The following is an 18,092-nucleotide window of genomic DNA, read 5'->3' on the forward strand; positions in this document are numbered from 1 at the left end:
CCTGTTAATGCAATAAAAGCTATCATGTTATTGTGTTACATTGCAAGTTTCTCTGGAAAAGGGCTTCTTCTAAATACCATTAACAAGTTCTTTAGAATAATAAATACAAATATTTAAAAGGTGTTGACAATTTCTTTCATTACTCTGCAGGCTGTTTGCATTGATTATAAAGACAAGAAAGACAGGAAAGTCTCACCTCAAATGACTGTGTAGGAATGTATTTTTACCTGGCTAGTTCAACTGGGGAGAGAACTGTCAAGGCCTTAATGTAGTTTTGCTTGCTGGCTTCTACAATGGTATTCATAACCCCCTTGTAGCCAAAGAGCGAACATTTTTCTCTTGTCAATTACTTTGTCTTTTGTCTCCGCAATTGCTTGAGAATGTTTGTAGGCCATCCAGAGTTCATTTTCATCCTCAAAGGAGGATAATTATAAAATTGTGAGGCATCAGCACTGAATCTTGTACCTCCACCTGGACGCATGGGTCTGGGGGGGGGCGATATTACACTCACCCTCATTGGATGGATGTCTGCGTAGGGGGGCTTCCCCTCAGCCATCTCTATGGAGGTGATGCCCAGGGACCAAATGTCCGCCACGCAGTTGTACCCGATCTCCTGGATCACTTCAGGGGCCATCCAGAAAGGGGTTCCAATCACTGTGTTTCGCTTGGCCATTGTGTCCTTCAAAGAAAAGAGAGAGAGAGAGAAAAGAGAGGGAGAGAGAGACAGAGAGAAAAGAGGAGAGAGGAGCAAGAGAGAGAAAGAGAAAATAGGGAGGGAGATGGAGAGAGAGGGAGAGAGAGCCAAAATTGACAAATAAAGTGCACTGGAGACCTGGAGTATCAAAGAGCTAGACTAGCAAACTTTCTAAACAGTTTGAGTGATGGTTTGACTGTCCAATTTTTAAATGGTTTAGCAGGTTTCTTCAGACAGTAAGGTGGTGTGAGGAACTGGAGGGTGGGGGGGATGGGGGCAAGAGCGGTACATTTGTTGTTCTGTATGCATTGCCTCCGCAACATATGCGCAAAATTTCAGATGGAAAGCTGATCACAAAAAACAGAACGGGAGATGGTAAAGAGCAACGAGAATGGACGGATTACAAAACTCGTTCCATCGCCAAACCTGTGAAATGCATAACCATCGCCATTAAACACCGTCACTTCGGCCTTGAGAGCCTTGATTAGCTTTGCAGATCCTTTGGCTGCAACCTAACAAAAACCTTTTTCTTTCCCCCCTTTTAAATGATTCCTATGTTATGTTAAACTCAGGGCTGAAATGGTTTATTGTGCTACACTGTAGATATTCCAGCCCCTCTAAATTGAAAAGTCCCTATGCGGTCGCGCGGCCAGCCCTGGTTCCTAAGGGGCTATGGTCCCCGCCGTTTTTTTTATGGGCCACTTTAAATCATCAAGTGCTTAGCAAAATGGCTAAGTGTCCAAAAAGTAAAACAATGCAGCCAGGTAAGTAATGGGGAGCTTATGCTGCGTAAACCACAGACCACCCTGCAGGGTAACTGCAGCTGTTCGGCTCAAGCCTCCTCCTGGAGGCACACTTACCCTCTGATTAGAGAAAGCCTGGAAACCAAACGCTATGTGACCCAGAAGATTTGGGGTTTGCTTTGTTTTTGCCCTCCCCTCACCCCCGTTTTGCTCCATGTTTATAAAAGCCGTGGAACTGCCCCCACGACCCTCGACGTGTGGCCGGAGCGGTTCTTTGAGGACCCAGGACCAGGCACTGGGTGGACACGCAGCACCCCGCAACCAGCACAAACTCTCAGGGATCAAGGAGGTCAAGCTGCTTCGTAAAAGAGTAGCTTCAGATTTTCTTTCCTAGCCATATAATTTAAGTGTATTTGGAATGAAGGAAACGAGAATAATATGCACACTGAGGACAGATCCATTACAAGAGATGTGCTTTAAAATCTCCCCCCCCTCCAAAAAAAAAAGAAAAACAGAAAAATCTTTAGAGAAAAATGTTCATATCAACCCAAAAATGAAACTGATGCTTTGTCATATCTTCAGCTGTGTGGAAATCCTGACAAGCACTGAGGAAGTTACTGCCAGCAGAAGTGAAGCCTGCATGCAAAAAATCCACTAGTTCGGCGTGCCTGTTAGTTTGACAAAAAAAAAAAACAAGGGTGCCGCTGGGTGGCTTATCCTGTTAAGGCACTGTCTAGTGTGTGGATGGGCCCAATGGACTGGTATTGAATCTGGACCATGCCTATTTCTACTGCAGCCAGCAGTACAGCAGGACAACACAGTTGCCTCTCCCGTTGCCGCATTGTGCACCACCGACTCGCAAGTCCGCCGGCCCAGATGCTGATGACTATACTTCCTCCAACTCATGTCTGTGAGAACCGGACTAGTAAGCTGCGGTTTGATAATAAGTGGCAGCTGCTTCAGGAGAGCACGTTTGTCGGCACTCTCCTGAATCGATAGCGGCGATGAGCTCTGGTGAATAAGATTGGGCAATCCAAATTGGGAGAAAAAGGTTAAAAAAATAAAAACTTTCCCCTTCTGTCAGACCACACATCACTCAGTAAAGCCTCATTTCCGCCAACAAATGTTCCTCAGGGTGACTTGGAAAAGAGATCCCTCCATTTCATTTTTAAATATTATTAAAACCGGTCATTAGAAACAGAATCAATAATTCATTTTCAGCGTTAACAGACAGTTAGCCATATGCCATATTGCAGGCATCACAGGCCTAATGCAAAACTGGACCGGATCTGCGTACTTACACTTGCATTGGTTAGGAGACCCTAACTGTGCGGATTTCATTGGCTCCGGATTTTTGGGCAAAAGCGGTGGAATCCATGTGCCTGTTAATAGGAAACTTACCGTCAGTTGTCCCGCCACTCCGAAATCCGCCAGTTTCGCATGACCCTCTGTGTTCAGGAGGATGTTCCCAGCTTTAATGTCCCTGTGGATTTTCCTCATAAAATGCAGATACTCCAGGCCCTTCAGGGTTGACTTCAGGATCGTGGCGATCTCGTCCTCAGTGAGCTGCGCAAAACAAACACAGAGTTGGGGTTTTTCCTAGTCAATAATGAAGCTCCGTCAAATACTCAAGCTTGAAGAAACTCATTGTTTTCCATAAACTCTTTCCATTAAGTTCCAGCTTGTCATGGGTTCCCAGTGACAAATGCCCCATGTGAATTACAGAGGCAGACTGTAGGAGAGGTCTTTTCAAGGCTAAAAAGCATGTAGCTGACCCAAGGAATGCAACATTCTCCATTACAGAAAAACTGCTTTGTCATAGAGGTTCAAAGATGAGAGGCCATCACAAACCAATACACAGCACTCTGCCAAATAGTTTAACAGAATGTATTCTTTATGCATCCACACCCTCGAAAGAAAACACATTTGATACAGCAAGTATGACAAATTGAAAGTAGTCATTACGTTTTCCCCAATGCAGTGCCAAAAATGTCAAACAAAATAAAACCATCTGGGTGAAAAGTACAATATGGCATAGTCAGTAGGGCGCCCAACTCTCAAGACATACCTTGGGCTAGCCAACCTTGTACCTGGAGATCTATAGTCCTGGGGATTTTCACTCCAACCCGAACAAAGTAAACCTCGTTCAACAGCTAGAGAGCTCAGTGGCAAACTTATTTCTACCAATTAGGAGAAACAGGTGTGCCGAATTAGGGTTGAAAAGAAAAGCGACAGGATGATAGATTTCCAGAAACAGGGTTGGGCAGCCCTGCCATACATGAATTGCCCCACACAGGCTGGGGCTATCATGGCACGTTCTCAGCTATTCTCCTTTACCCTCTCTGCTTTCTAAAAGAAACATCCATCTAAATGGTTTGGTCCACAGCTAAACTGCGTCCACAGGACAGTTGATAAATGGGCAAGATGTGGCCATTAGGCACTGCACAACAAGCTCAATGCTCTACTCTGTAGCATGCAGTTCGTGACCCACTCTTTATCTCGCCCAGTAGCAACTAATGACTATTGAGCCTTCTTATCTAAATAACAAACAGGATATCAATGCCTGCAGTGTACTGTTTACATAGACCAGGGCCACTCAACTGGCTGGGCAGGCAGCAGAATTGTTGGCTTTTGTTATAGCTAACTGACGGTCTTTTGGATCGCATCATTCAACCCCCTCCACCTTCAATCCTGAGCAATGAGTGCCTCAGTGGTTTGAAGATGGCTGGAAAACCCATTGTGCTTCAATTCATCAAGGCCAAAGTGGAATCACCCCGGGTACAAGCCTCAAGACGCAGACCTTTTATAGGACACCTGGCTAACAGCTGAACACGAGATTCCCCGTGTGAACACGGACAGCGTGGGTTAGCGGATCAAACCTCTGCTGACCCGACAGCTCTGTCCAGTCCAGGACATGACTCACTGGAGAGTGGCAAACTCAATGCGTTTGGTGGGGTGGGACATTTCCCATTAAGAGACTGCCAAGGTGTGGGGCAAGCCAAGCACTCTGGCAAAATGTGCACTTCATTAGTAGGAAAGTACTGGGAAGAGCCAGGCCCAGCCAAGTGCTGCAAGGCTCAAGAAAGCCAATAAAAGCCCAAGCCAGAGAACAGCTTGGATTTGGGGGGGACTGAGCGTAGAAGAATGTTACTTCCGTGAATAAGGCTAGACGGTCCATTTACTGTATGCGTTTGCATGGTCAAACATTCCCATTACGGACTGGTCGTTCGATCCAAAGCCCTGAGGTAACCTGATGCCAGACTCACAGTACATGACAACTACAGTACAGTGCATTTTAGACTATGGCAGGAACACACTACTCTGTGACAGACAATACCGCAAGGGAACACCAGAATATACTGGAATGCAGGGAGGAAGGGAGTGGTTAAAATAAAATGATAGCTTAAGCTGAAAGAAGAGTAAGAAAAAAATAAGTATGCGGTCAGTAAAAACTTCATTTCTGAAGAGAGAAGAGGAGGATATGAAAGTAATTCAGGCCTCCAGTTCTGGTTTTCCCAGGCCAAAGAAGACACACATGTTAAGCAGCAGTCCCCATGGATCATTAACAGTTGCTGTTTTCCTTTCTATCGGGGTTCTCCACACACAGGCCCAATATTTACGGCCTTGATCCGCGCACACGAGAGATTGTGCCTGGCCAACGGGAAAACGGGGTTCTGAGCGTAGCAGCACCTGGCTGTTACAGATCCCCACAGCCCACTTCCACCAGCTTTCTGCAGCTCAGCCCACAGGGCCTCTTACCGTGCACTTTGGCTTGTTTATTTTCTCAAACAGAAACAAAGGCCGATACTACGGAGAACCATGCATTTTTACGAGTTAGTGACATCACCCATAAAATGTCGGAATAAATGAGCATTAAAGCTCCCGTTTTTTTTTTTGGTTCTTTTTAAGTTCATTTTTTTGTGGGGAGGTAGTGTAGCATCTCTGTACCTCTCCTGACACTGCACTACCTACTACCCTAGGTTCACAGACATTATTCAACTGGGTTACACAACTGTCATAGCATTAACGTAGTTCTTCCAGCTATCGTTCTCCCCATTGAGATATTTGACCCTCTTGGACATGTAGTTCCCATTTTTTCCCCACAATCTGGAAAAATCGATTGTGCCTCTCAAGCCACTTTTGTGCCACCCACACCCATGAAAGGATAGCCAAAGTTAAAGCACACACGTGTGACTCACTGACTCATGTGCCAATGGTAATTTAAAATTATACAAGCCACACAGTGCTTCAGGAGAGTGAGCATTGATTGGTGAACATGTCAGATTGATGACAACTGGAAGCCTGCTGACGTGCATCACTGGGAGGATTGGACCCAAAGAACACTGGCTGACATTAACCCTTCTGTCCCCTGGCATAATGAAGGAATTCCACTCTTGCCTGGACAGATAATGACAAATTCCAGGCTAAGGCATTCCTTGATTACACAATAAGGACCAGGCTGAGCCACTATGTTGGCATGTATAGCCTTGTAGAATCCGTCTCAAAGGTATTTTAAAGGTAGTTTCGGCATGTAAGATAAAAACATTGAGCATTGATCAATTTCTGGATGCAAAAGAAGCTTACAAAAAAAAAACCAGTCAATTGTGTACCCTTTCTTCAACTTGACTAAAATCAATTATTTAAAACATACCTGGTATTGACTTATGATGTGGTTGTACTATACATCCAACCAAACACATTCCTTGAGTTTAATTTTCAACTGCCTATGCCTTTTTTCCCCCAAAGCTTATTAGACTTTAGGTAAATATTTAAACTGAGATAGTGAAGTCAAGTGCTTACTGATTAGGTGCTCTTTAGACCCCAACCTGAAACCAATTCAACACAGAGTGAACAAGGCAGTCAGATTGCTTGTCGCTCTAAAACGGTAGGTTTCAGGTCAGTCTTGCCTGTTTGCTCAGTGGTGGGAAAGGTAAATGTCTTCATGGGGCTTCGCCACAATGCAGGGTTCAACGTCCCTCCAAAACTCCAGGGAGTGCTACACAATGCTTAGTTCCCACCACAGCTGGCATTCATACGACACACTGAGCTGGAGGACAGGCAGCAAGAGAGGTCCAGCCTTAAGCTGCACCGCTGGATAACTAAACAAGCCCAGCAGTAAGGCTTGATGACGCCAATTAGTGCCACCAGCCAGCAGTAATGAGGAGCACTTGTTTCAACTTCCTCCGACAATAACACGGCCATTGCCCATCCAAAATACACAGCAACAAATAAAAGCACAAATTAGGTACGAGTAGGAAAAATATTTCCAGCCACCCGGTTCACCGCATTGCCTGCAAAAATCGAGCCTTGATGAAACGATTCCATTGTCGTCCGGTTCAAACATTTCCCTGGGGGTTTCAAGCAGGGGTTTCAAGCAGGGGTTGAATTCTGCAATGCAAACTCCCAACTCTTTTCAGGGTTACCTTAGAGGACTCGGTGATGCATCAGAGATTTCGGTGCAAGGACATTGTTCGCACCACTTACAGTCTGAGCCTCAATCTGTTTAGCATTGACCCTGAGGGGTCAGGCAGAACTACCACGTCTACTGTGCCAGAATCTGTAAAAGTCTGTAAGCTCTTATTTATGAGTTCATTTACAATTATCAAGTGAGCCGTTAGAAGGAACCAGCAATCAATTTCTCAATTGAAACCAGTAATACATCTACCATAAGAATTAGAGGAGATTTATAAATCTTGATATATAAAAATTGTGGAAGTGGAGGTTTTATCGTGTTTTTTAACGGCTCCCAAATCCACTCTGTGCTCCTTAGAATCCCCAGCACATAATGACAGACAGAACCTTGCTGAGAAAACCCATTTCCACCAACTCCAGCTACTCGTCCATATGTGGAATCAATAGAGGCCACGTGGGATTCTTACTTGAACCATCAAATCTAAAGCATATTGGCAGAAATATTACATCTCTTTTATGATGTTGTTAGATTAAATATAGACAGTCGGAGTAAAATCATTTAACTGCCACTCAATAAAAGTGCCTTATACAGTTCAAATTTCAATTCAACTGACAGGTTCATTGTACTCAAATTATGAGCACCTGTACCTGATGCTAATGTAATGTGGATAAAACTAAGTATCAGCCTTTCCAGCCTACAAATTAACTGAAGCAAAGGAGAATTTCACCTAAGAGCCATAATTATGAATATACACAAGATGAGGAATAAGCGGTTATCCTCCTCTCACAGCTGTGCTTAAGAACACTTAAGAACAGAAGTTCTCAGTGATTTCTGCACCCATAAAATGATGTGTAACGATGCTTGCATGCAGAAATCTTCCTCCATATTTTTTGAACAAATACCCAAGCCATGACTTGACTTCCCCCGTTTTATGAGAGCACAGTGTTGGTGTAAAACAGGTCATTTGGACCTCCCTGAGACTGTTGAGGAGAAGCTCCTGGTTTGCCAACTGACTGACAGCCAAAAACCTCACTTCACCAATAATTTCTCTCTCACCCCCAAATTGTAAACAGCTTAAAACTCTATTAAACTACCCCAATACATTTTCAAACCAAAAGAACATTCATGAAGCATTATTTCCTGTCTGCAAGTTCAACGTAAATAAAAGTTCCAGAAGCGGGCGTTTGCCACTCACATCCGGTTTTAGAGTCACAAGCAAACAAAACACTTTCTAAAAAAAAAAAAGTCAGAAAGTTCAGACTCACCAAGAGTGAGTCGTTACCAGACAATGATTAGACAGTTTTCAGGTCCTGCAATGAGTGCTGACCTCCAGTGCAGTTTGCATTGTGTGCATGTGGCTTTTCTAGAACATCACTGTTCTGGTTCTGGTCAGTCCATTCATTCAGTGCTGGAACATTACGCTGTCAAGCAAGCACCAGAGTCCATTTACATGTACTACTTCAGTTCAAAGAGACACTGGAAAAAAAGACAAAACAGGAGAGAAGAGGTGACGGCAGCGGAATTTTGGCTAAAAAGCCAAGGTATTTCCATTTTGACTCGGACGGTGCACTCCAAGTCAAACATCCAATATTTCCGAAGAGTTTCGATATGAAATGTGTTTAGACTAGACAGATTTGCGAGAGAGCCATCAGGTGACTCGAGAAGCAAGAGGGCTGAAGAAAACTCCATCAGCACAGCTCGAGACTTTCTTCCTCTGGGCGTCCCTGGGGGTCTCTCACAGAGCAGGGCCTTTTCCTGTAACACTGTCAGGATCGGCTCTCATTCTTTAAGTAGAAAGCCATTTCCTGTCTGTATGTGTGCTCTTCTACATCTGGCGCACAAGAAAGAGAAAAACATGAAAAAAAAATTTAAGAAATTATGTTCAATCATATGGATGGCTTGGTGTGTTTTACTTATGAAAAATGTCATACCATTTCCACATTTATTCCTTACAGATGTCTACCCTGTAATCAGGAATGCGCAGTCATACTCCTGCCAGGGGCAGGGAGCCAGAGAGGAGCACTGCTGATCCTTTTCCCCCGCCAACGCCGTGACATTCACCCCCGGTCCCTCGCTCCTCCAGAGCGCTAACGCCATCACATTCAGCTCACGTTTCCTGCAATCCACTCCTGCGAGTGCAGAGAATCTGGCCATCTGCAGCAACTCAGTGGATTCAGTGGTCTGCTTGCACAGGTTTTTGGTACCCTTGACTGGTACCTTGATTTTTTTTGAAATCCTCCCTTATCTCACCCTCTACACCAGCACTACTCAACTCCAGGTGCTGCACCACCTGATTTCACTAATTATTTTAACAGGTAAACGGTTAAAGCAAATGTCAGAAGACACTGCGGCCCACCAGACATGGAGTTGAGTAGCACAGCTCTCCACAACTGTTGTTTTTAAAACTGTGAGAAATATGAACAACTCTACAGTACAGCGTTTCAGGTACTCATACACGACATATTCGTTGTGCCTACTTCGTGCAATTATACACAAGTCTTTTCAAACCAAGCAGCCTACAGCAGGGATATTTGTTCAGGTGCTGGTTGAAAAAGCCTTGGAAAGAAGGGGGCAGGAATCAATGTGCAGCAGCCCCAAACTGGCCACTGCCTTCAGACGTCTTAATGCCTCTCTCAGTGCCTCTCTCAGTGCCTGGTCAGAGCTCTGGCTCCAGGCTGGAGGTACCAGACAGAGGGGAGCGAGGGCCAAAGAGGGTAACTTGGGGATTTTAAAAATGTCAGTTCTGACTGAGTGCCCAGGACATTTTGTGCCTGCGGTGATTTATCTCCGAATACAAAGCAGTAACTTTATTTATGCCTCTCGTCAGCCTATTAACAACACTTGAGCGTGGCCGGTAGACAGGTGCCTGGGAGACAGAGGTTTACCATTTCCCCTTTCCTGCAGGAGCTGCAGTGCTCACAGGGGGAGGCTTGACTGGGTTACGGGTGGTTACTTCACAACTCCCGTCACTCTACCAATAAGTGGAGAGGCAGGACAAGTAATGTGCAGAGCATGGTTAATTGGAGAGCTCTGCCTCCTTCGTTACACGTTATTACATACTGTACAACCATGTGGGACAAATCTGCCAGAATCTGGAGACGTTATGCTCCTCTTGAGAGAGGGCAATTTGTGCAAATGTCCTTTAGATTTTATTTTAAAAAATGGTTCCTTTTCAAGAGTCCCTACTAGGGATGCAACGGTATGGTATTTTGACATTATGATAACCGTTCCAAAAACTGTCAATGTTATATTGCTGTTTTGCACTGATAGATTAATTTTATTGTCTCAATGTATTCTGTCCTGGAAAGACCGATTCCGATCCTAGCCATGGATCAGGGAGTTACATATCGCTACATTCAACAAACATTATTTACAGCAGGTCTAGGCACAACCGGTCTCTGAGACAGACCCCGCAGACAAACCCTCCATTCGACTTTCGTAAATCATAAAACAAAGAATGATGGAATGAACCGGAATGATATCACACTGTTCACAATAAATGATGTTTGGAAGCATTTGTTCAGAGAGCATGGAGAGATTCAGGTTCCCGGTGCTGTCCAGGACCAAATCAACAGAGTAGTCCTGGACTACCATGAAGATTCAATGGGATTTGAGGACCAAAAAGGAGGTGAATGTAAGCGATGTAGCAGCTCATATCAACAACTGCTATGAAATGCTTTTACCTTCATCAATGAGGTGAGGGCTATGCTTACAGAAGATGGCCCAAACATAGAACAGAGCTTTAACTGTGCTCATTTGTATGAAAAGGACATGTTGTTACAAGAGCTTTACCATGAAATTAAGAAGAAAACAATACAAGAACCTCTCCACAAAAAAACAGCTGAGAACCACAGTAACTGAGAAAATGCACACAGGAGCAACAGCAGATAAGGAAGCACATTGAGAAGTCACTGAAACAAAAACCCTCAATACCACCTTATGACATTTCCTTTTTGTTTCTTTAATTGTGCATCTATTGAAATGTTTAATGTTCCAAGTACAGCACAGGCTACTTAATGTCACATTAATATCTATGTAATATCTAGGCTGTGGCTACAGTTAGAGTGAAATGTTGTTGGTTGTAACAATGTATGATGTTAATGCCCGATTGGCATGATTTATTTAATTATGAGTTTTATTGCCCTGATGTTTTCACCCAATTGCATCTGTCCATCTGCTTGTCTTTCTACCTGACTGCTAGCAGGACATCTCCAAAAGTTAGGAACAGACTTTGCAGAAAGCTTGAGCACGGGGCAGGGAGGAACTAATATACTTTCACACTAATTGACCAAAAGAGGGCATGGCAGTGGGCATGGCTTCTAAGTTCTTACACAAAGGTATGCGACTTCTGAACAGGTTCATATAATACCACAAAACTTTGAGGAAAGCTTGCTCATTGGGCAAGGACAAAATGCTCAACTTTTTACACTGATTACCCTAACTGAGTCTCACAGGTAAATAACTTCCGAACAGATCATATAACAGCATAAAACTGTTGCATGCATTCTTGGCCCAGTCAGACAAACGGGGGTGTTGAAGAGCTCATTTCTGACCCCTGAACAAGCATAGTGCCGATTGGCCATGTGGCAGTGTAACAACCGGCTAAAAGGCTTAACAGTGGCAAGAATCGGAAAAGGCATAGCTCGTGCCCTGTTTGAGGTAGTCATGAAAACGCATAGATTCGTGCATCGTCTCCTCATGTGAAACAAGTTGGTAATGCGGCATGGAGGAATTTATTAACTTTGGCAAACATCCGGGATTGATCTGGCATATCTTGTTCTATTACTGATAAGTACTAGGGAGAAGATGGCAGTTGCGCTACAGGTTATTCAGTTTGTATTACTTTCAGTCCCTTTGCACATTAAATGCTGAATTGCTGCCACAAAAAGAGCTGGACAGGGGTTATGTTAATGGGCATTAGACAAATATAGCCATAATTAACCACATGATGGCGCTATAACCAGCTAAAATGTTTAACAGTGGCTAGAATTTAAATAGGCACGCATCATACCCTGTTTGAGCTACAGCCAGGAAAATGTGCACATCTCCTGATGTGAAGGGCATGGAAAACGATATTAACTTTTGGTGAATATCTGACATGTGGAACTGGCATATCTTGAAAATTGCATAGTGTTTGCAGAGGCATGCACTCTACTAAGTGCCAGCTCCTAGTTTCCCATATTTCAGACAGGGAGAACGCAAAGAGGGTCTGACAGCTCTGAAGATGTCATGGCAGGGATTAAACCTCCACCCAAGCAGGGGATGCAATTTTTCAGATCCATGTTAAAGTGCTAAACACTTTAGCCCTTTAAAATTTTTGTTTTACAAACAGTTTGTCAGGTGCATAACTCATTTGGGGTTTACAAGGGGTTTACTCGTACTTCGAATTAGTAAAATCTTTTATGTTTAGGTTGTTTTAATAAAGCAAACTTACTTAGACAGTAGCCTATTAACGTATTGGAAAAGGCTTTGTGCCTTAAAAATTCACAATTCACTCTACCGGAGACTTCTGGAAACTTAATTTGCTTGGGGAGCCCAAAGCAAGTGAACCAAAAACTCAAGGCCTCTCAAAACCCAGTGCTGCATTTATAGCGAGACCTTCACCTCAGCATATGCAGAACAACTTCACCCTCAAGGCATCCGTCCGACTACGTCATGCAAAACCGATTATCCGCAAAACAGTCTTTTAATTTATCCTTCATAACAGATGCTGTACGAAAAGACTAAATGTAGCAACGATAGTTAGGAGATGCATCTCATCTCCATCCCCACACAGAATAGCTTTGCCCATTCCTAAATGTAAGGTATAGTGAAAAGTAACTGTGTGCACTGTACATGGAGGTACTGTGGTATTTGAAGTCTAAACACTTGAACGGTCTAAATTGACCAACAAAAGCAATCTACATTGGTTGACCACAGAAATAGTTGTGGGGTCAAAAGTAAAACCATTTTAATATTTACCTTAACTATTGTACTATTTACCGTTTATTTACAATTCTTCAAAACACTCCCACTTGCTGACAATAAACAGTTATCAACAAAAATGGACATCATTTATTCACGCCAATGGCTGACATGGAATATAATGTATTTGTTGTGAATGGACTGATGTGAAATTAGTCTGTTCTAACCTTGGCCAAAACAGAAACATGGCTTAGGAGAAACTTGCAGCTTGCAACTGCTTTTAAACTGGACTCCCCCCCCATTAAAATCAGAACTACAATGAATATGACGGACTAAATCAGGCATCACTCACAGTTTTATTGCGCAATCTGATGATGTCAGAGACGGAACCAGCTCCACAGTACTCCATCACGATCCACAGGTCTGTGTTCTTGAAGTAACTGCCATAGTACTTCACTACGTAGGGACTTGGGAGATGAGGGAGAGAACAAAATGCTGAATGTCACAACTTTTAATGACATGGGAACATATGCAGTATTGCATTAAAAAGTTAGGACGCAGGGGGAAATTCCTGGCAAAAACATTTGAGGGCAATGTTGGAGATGGGATATATGAATAGATGTATATATGAATGAATATGTTATGTCATGATAGCTTTTCTTCATACCTGTCACACTGCTGCATGATGGATATCTCTTTGATGATCTCCTGGAGGTCTGACTCTACAGGCACCTGTTTGATGGCCACCACCTGGCCAGACTCCTTGTGTATGGCTTTGTATACACTGCCATAGGACCTGCATACGAGCAACAGCATGAAACAGTATTTTTCAAAAGGGCACGAAGACAACACCCAGCCTGCTGCAGTAAGCATGGTCTGAGAACACCATTCTTTTCATTGTACCTTAGGCATGGCCATTTCTACTCCAGAAACCAATGACTTATAAAAGGCAGCAGGGGCAAAACAAAATATGTCTTATATATCTTGCTGGAGGTACAGATTTTAGGTTCTTTTGAAAGTCTGAAAGCATCTGCCAATATATTTCTGGGAAAAGTGTTTAATTGGTTGTGTTGCACGTACACCATTCCAAGTCCAATTTAGTCCTGTACATTCAATGGAACCAAAAATACCAAAAAAGGGTTTAATTTCTTTCATAGAGCCCATAGCTGTCCTCAAAAAAAGGAATCTGGTTCTCATTTGATTTGAATTCAAAAAGATTTCCGAAACCGTAGTTACGTGGAAGATTTACTCTCCTTTCGAGATCTCTGAACTATGATGAGGCAACAAAGAAGACAAGAATGTCCAAGCTTGGCCTGTTGACAACAGCAGATGACCCAACAGAGAAAAGGGGAGGAAGCCATTTCCTGACCAGTAAGAGGGTTGAAAATACTTTACTGTGGGTTTTATTTGCTGAACAATATCATGGGGCTTTTATGCATCTTTGACAAAGTAATGAGATCATAAAAAGTGCAGCACTCAATCATGCAAGGTGCTGAATCTTATAAAACACACAGTGACCAGAGAGGTGTAGACGGTAAAAAAATGATTCATTAAAGTCTGGCACATTTGTTGAGATACAAGCTAAAATGTAACACAAAGGAGGCAAAAAAAAACACAAAAGTAAAAGAGCTAATGTATTTGATTCTTATAAAATGTGTCCAATGATGTATTTTGCCACTCCCATTTAGAAGAGAATAGCACATGCGTCATTTGGGTTCTTCAGAAAAAATATATACATTCTCTGAATTGTGCTTCTCTGATCTTTTGGCACTACGGTTTGGCCATTATACTCAAATCGACAGTCTCATACAGGCCACAAACACACATGGAAACCATACAACTTTGAAAACTGACCACCGTTTTGAAAAAGAAAGTGAATTCTGGTAGACAATTCTGACTTACACACCCACAGGGATACAAACACAAACATACAAGGTCATTACTGTCCTATGCCAATGGTTAATTAGGACTTCTGAACGCATCTACTGTAAACACAGTCAGATGTCATCTCTGCACACTCCAGCAGACCGGGAGCCTCACAGAAGCCGCAGGGTGGAGGACATGGGGTTCAGGGAAAAAAACAACCCAAACTTACCCTTCACCAAGTTTCTCCAGAACATCAAAAACTTCTTCTGGCTGCTTCGTCAAGCTGTCTTCACTCAGCTTTTTCAACTTGCTGTTGAAATGGAGAGACATTATTAATGAACAAAAATGATATTAAAGATCTGTTTGGAATCACTGACTTGCTCTGGGATGAAGCAGTAAAATGAGTTTTGAGGCATTTGATTGAACTTTGCAGAGAAGATATTTCTGTACACAATTAATTTTGTTGCTGTTATCCCATTATCAATGAAGCTAAGTGAGCCAGCACCGGTGGCAGCTATGCATGCCTAAACTATACAGTACCACCCCCCAACCGCCATGATTTTGATCTTGGGCACTTCCTTTTGGCCTAGATACTTTCTTTTTGCCATCACTCTGTTGCAAGTCATCTTGGTCTTATCTGTCCAAAATACCTTTTTACAGAACTCTGCAGGCTCTTTAAGGTACTTTGAAGGTACTGTTACCTAGCAATCCTGTTTTGGCAGCTTACTAGTTTTGCAGTGCAGCCTCTGTATTTCTATTTGTCTTCTGCAGTAGTCACCGACACACCCAAGCCTGCTTCCTAAATAGTGTTTCTGGTCTGTCAGACAGGTTAATAGATTTAGTTTTTTTTCTTCGTTATGGTGACAATGATTTTGGCATGAACTGTAAAGGTCTTCTTTGGCCTACGATCCCCTTGCCATTACTGAGCTCACCAGTGCTCTCTTCTTAATGATGTTCAAAATTGTTTATTTTGGTAAGCCTATTGTTTGGCCAATGCCCCTGACTGATTTATTTCTAATTTCTCAGCCTCATAATGGCTTCCTGGAGTATCACTGGCACAACTTTGGTCCTCATGTCGACAAATGCCAATAACAAAAAAAAACAAAAGCCTAGAATCAAGACTAGATACTGAAATATCTTATACTTGCACTAAGGAAGCGATTGGATACACCAGTCTAATTACAAGCAGCTGAGAAGACAACTGTCCGATTACTTTTCGTACCCTAAAATGGGCAGGGCATGTATAAACGGGTAGAGCCAAAAGAACAAAAACTGTACATTTGTCTACTGTCCAAATACTTATAGACTTCACTATGTATAAAAAGGGATTCCTACACAGATCGCCTGATTTGGATGTAAATACCCTGAAAAGAAAAGTTCCAGTCTGCACTATAACTGCATAGGCATAAATTCATTTCAAATCCAAGGAGCTGGAGTACAGAGCCAAAAGAACAGAAATTGTACCACGGTCTAAATACTTGGACTGTAAATGGCCTGCAGCTAAAAGTGCATACGCATCTACAGTATTTCATCAAAATTCACAAGGTCCTCTTATCTGACATACTAATTACTCCATGTCAACTGGAGGACTTTGTAGATTTCATCTAGGTTACAGAAACAGTTGGCTACCATAGATACTTTAAATGTCCCAAGAATAGTAAATGGGAGCACTACAACGATGTACCGGAGAAAGACTTTCAGAAAGGTGATCTTTGGGTGGCGGTTTTCAACTAAAGTACAATTACAACAAAGAGAATAAAGTTTTTTTTTTTGTTTGTTTGTTTTTTTTTTTTTAAATAAGAGTTCAAATGCCTTGAAACAAACAGGCACTTCAATTACCATTCTACTTCAACAAAGGCGTTTTACTTGCATTATAACGAGTGCTTTGGTTCTGACCGTGGTTTGTTTAAAACTACGCAGCAATTCGTAGTTTTGATTATAGTGGCGACTAAGCAAGCATCAAATAGGCTAGTTAATGTGAGCTACGATATTCATGCACCCATTTCAGTCGGTATTTAACTCATGATAATGTTAAAGGATTCGTCGCAGTTCATTTATATGCTTACAGTAGCTACAGTAGTATTCCTCCAATTGTACATTTTTAAAATTCTTTTACAAGCACTAGTTGTAGGCCTACGCTACGAATGGTGCATAGCGAAATTCTACGTTGGTTACATCAACAAGAGTTTAATTGTCACATTACTATTAAACATCTGTCTGGCAAATGTTATTGTTCCTGCGTTCAACTACAGGTCAGTTACAAATGAGTTGACCGCGACATTTCAACTGGGGTAATGTAGCCGCACGAGAAAGTAACCAATCAGAGGCAAGAGAGATAAGACTACAGATGAAACAATTTAAAACACGGCGGAGAAACGCAATCAAGATACAAACTAGCTATCGGCAGCCTAGCAGCAGGATAGCTAAAAGGCTTTCAAATGTATACAAATTACAGTCTTAAGCAATCCTCTCTACGGGCATGGCCTACAATGTCGGCCTGAGCAAGCATAAGCCAACGCAAAAAGCGAGACAAGGGAAGCAATCCATACCTACAATGAGCAACACAACATTTAAGGGATAACAAAGTTGAACTAAAGCATTTAGAAAACAAATTAGATTCTATTCGTAATCACAAACCTTTTTGGTGCTGATTGTTCCATTTTACTACAATCGGAAACGCTGGTATTCCCCAAGAATCAGATTTTGAAAGATATACTATTGCTTGCTAACTAATCAAGTTTCATATTCAGTTCTACAGCTGTCTTCTCTGTGACAATCCAGTGACGTCAATAAAGGGCGCTTTCTAACGTGCTGCTCCAAAAGGACGAACCTCCCAGCACAGCTTTTCCCTGGTTGGACAGAAATGTGAAGCAGGAGCCTCTGCAGTGGTCTTTTCCGATGTCAATATGAGTGCCTGCTGTCCGAACTGTCGCCTGTAGGAAGTAAACATGTGCGTCGTTGTGGGATTGTGGGAAAGAATGTTGTTCCCCCGTTGGTAGTCGAGACCCTAACAGATTTGAAAATGCTCTAGGAAGTGTATTCAGCCTAGCTCCACGTGTAATGTTTCCGTTTTGAACTATTTTAGCCTTGGGTGAAATTGGGCATTGGTTTGAAAGTGCTCTGTTTTTACGTGTGAAGAGTGAAATATGTTTAGACACTAATCTTTGGCTGTTCCATCATCAGCAGTTGATTTAGGTTAATTTGTTCCTCATCGAAAACCATGTGGATTCATCTGAATCAAATCTGCGTCCCGCTTGCGCAGATACATCGAGCTGTCTAGCCTCATATGTGGATCGGCTCGCTGGACTAATTGAGGCGTTCCAATTGTGACACATATGTGGACTGACACAAATGCGTATGAGACTTTCAGACATACAGTGCAGTCCGTAAGTATTTGGACAGTGGTACAATTTGTGTTCTTTTGCCAGCACATTGGATTTGAAATGGAACAGTGAATATGAGGTTACTGATG

General features: G+C 42.6%; 1 protein-coding gene across 1 annotated transcript in view; it reads right to left on the reverse strand.

The window, feature by feature from the left end:
• Nucleotides 1-17,413, reverse strand: part of LOC133109309 (serine/threonine-protein kinase 3) — a 78,726-nt gene extending 61,313 nt beyond the window's left edge. Inside the window, exons 1-6 of the mRNA XM_061218586.1 lie at nucleotides 17,258-17,413; nucleotides 14,850-14,930; nucleotides 13,422-13,550; nucleotides 13,107-13,221; nucleotides 2,839-3,003; nucleotides 512-679 (exon numbers count right to left, since the gene is read on the reverse strand). Of these exons, the coding sequence (XP_061074570.1) occupies nucleotides 512-679; nucleotides 2,839-3,003; nucleotides 13,107-13,221; nucleotides 13,422-13,550; nucleotides 14,850-14,930; nucleotides 17,258-17,280 (681 nt within the window). The 5' untranslated portion in view covers nucleotides 17,281-17,413. The remainder of the gene's footprint in view (nucleotides 1-511; nucleotides 680-2,838; nucleotides 3,004-13,106; nucleotides 13,222-13,421; nucleotides 13,551-14,849; nucleotides 14,931-17,257) is intronic.
• Nucleotides 17,414-18,092: the final 679 nt, after the last annotated feature.

This window comes from Conger conger, chromosome 1 (genome assembly GCF_963514075.1).
Source record: "Conger conger chromosome 1, fConCon1.1, whole genome shotgun sequence".
Taxonomy (NCBI): domain Eukaryota; kingdom Metazoa; phylum Chordata; class Actinopteri; order Anguilliformes; family Congridae; genus Conger; species Conger conger.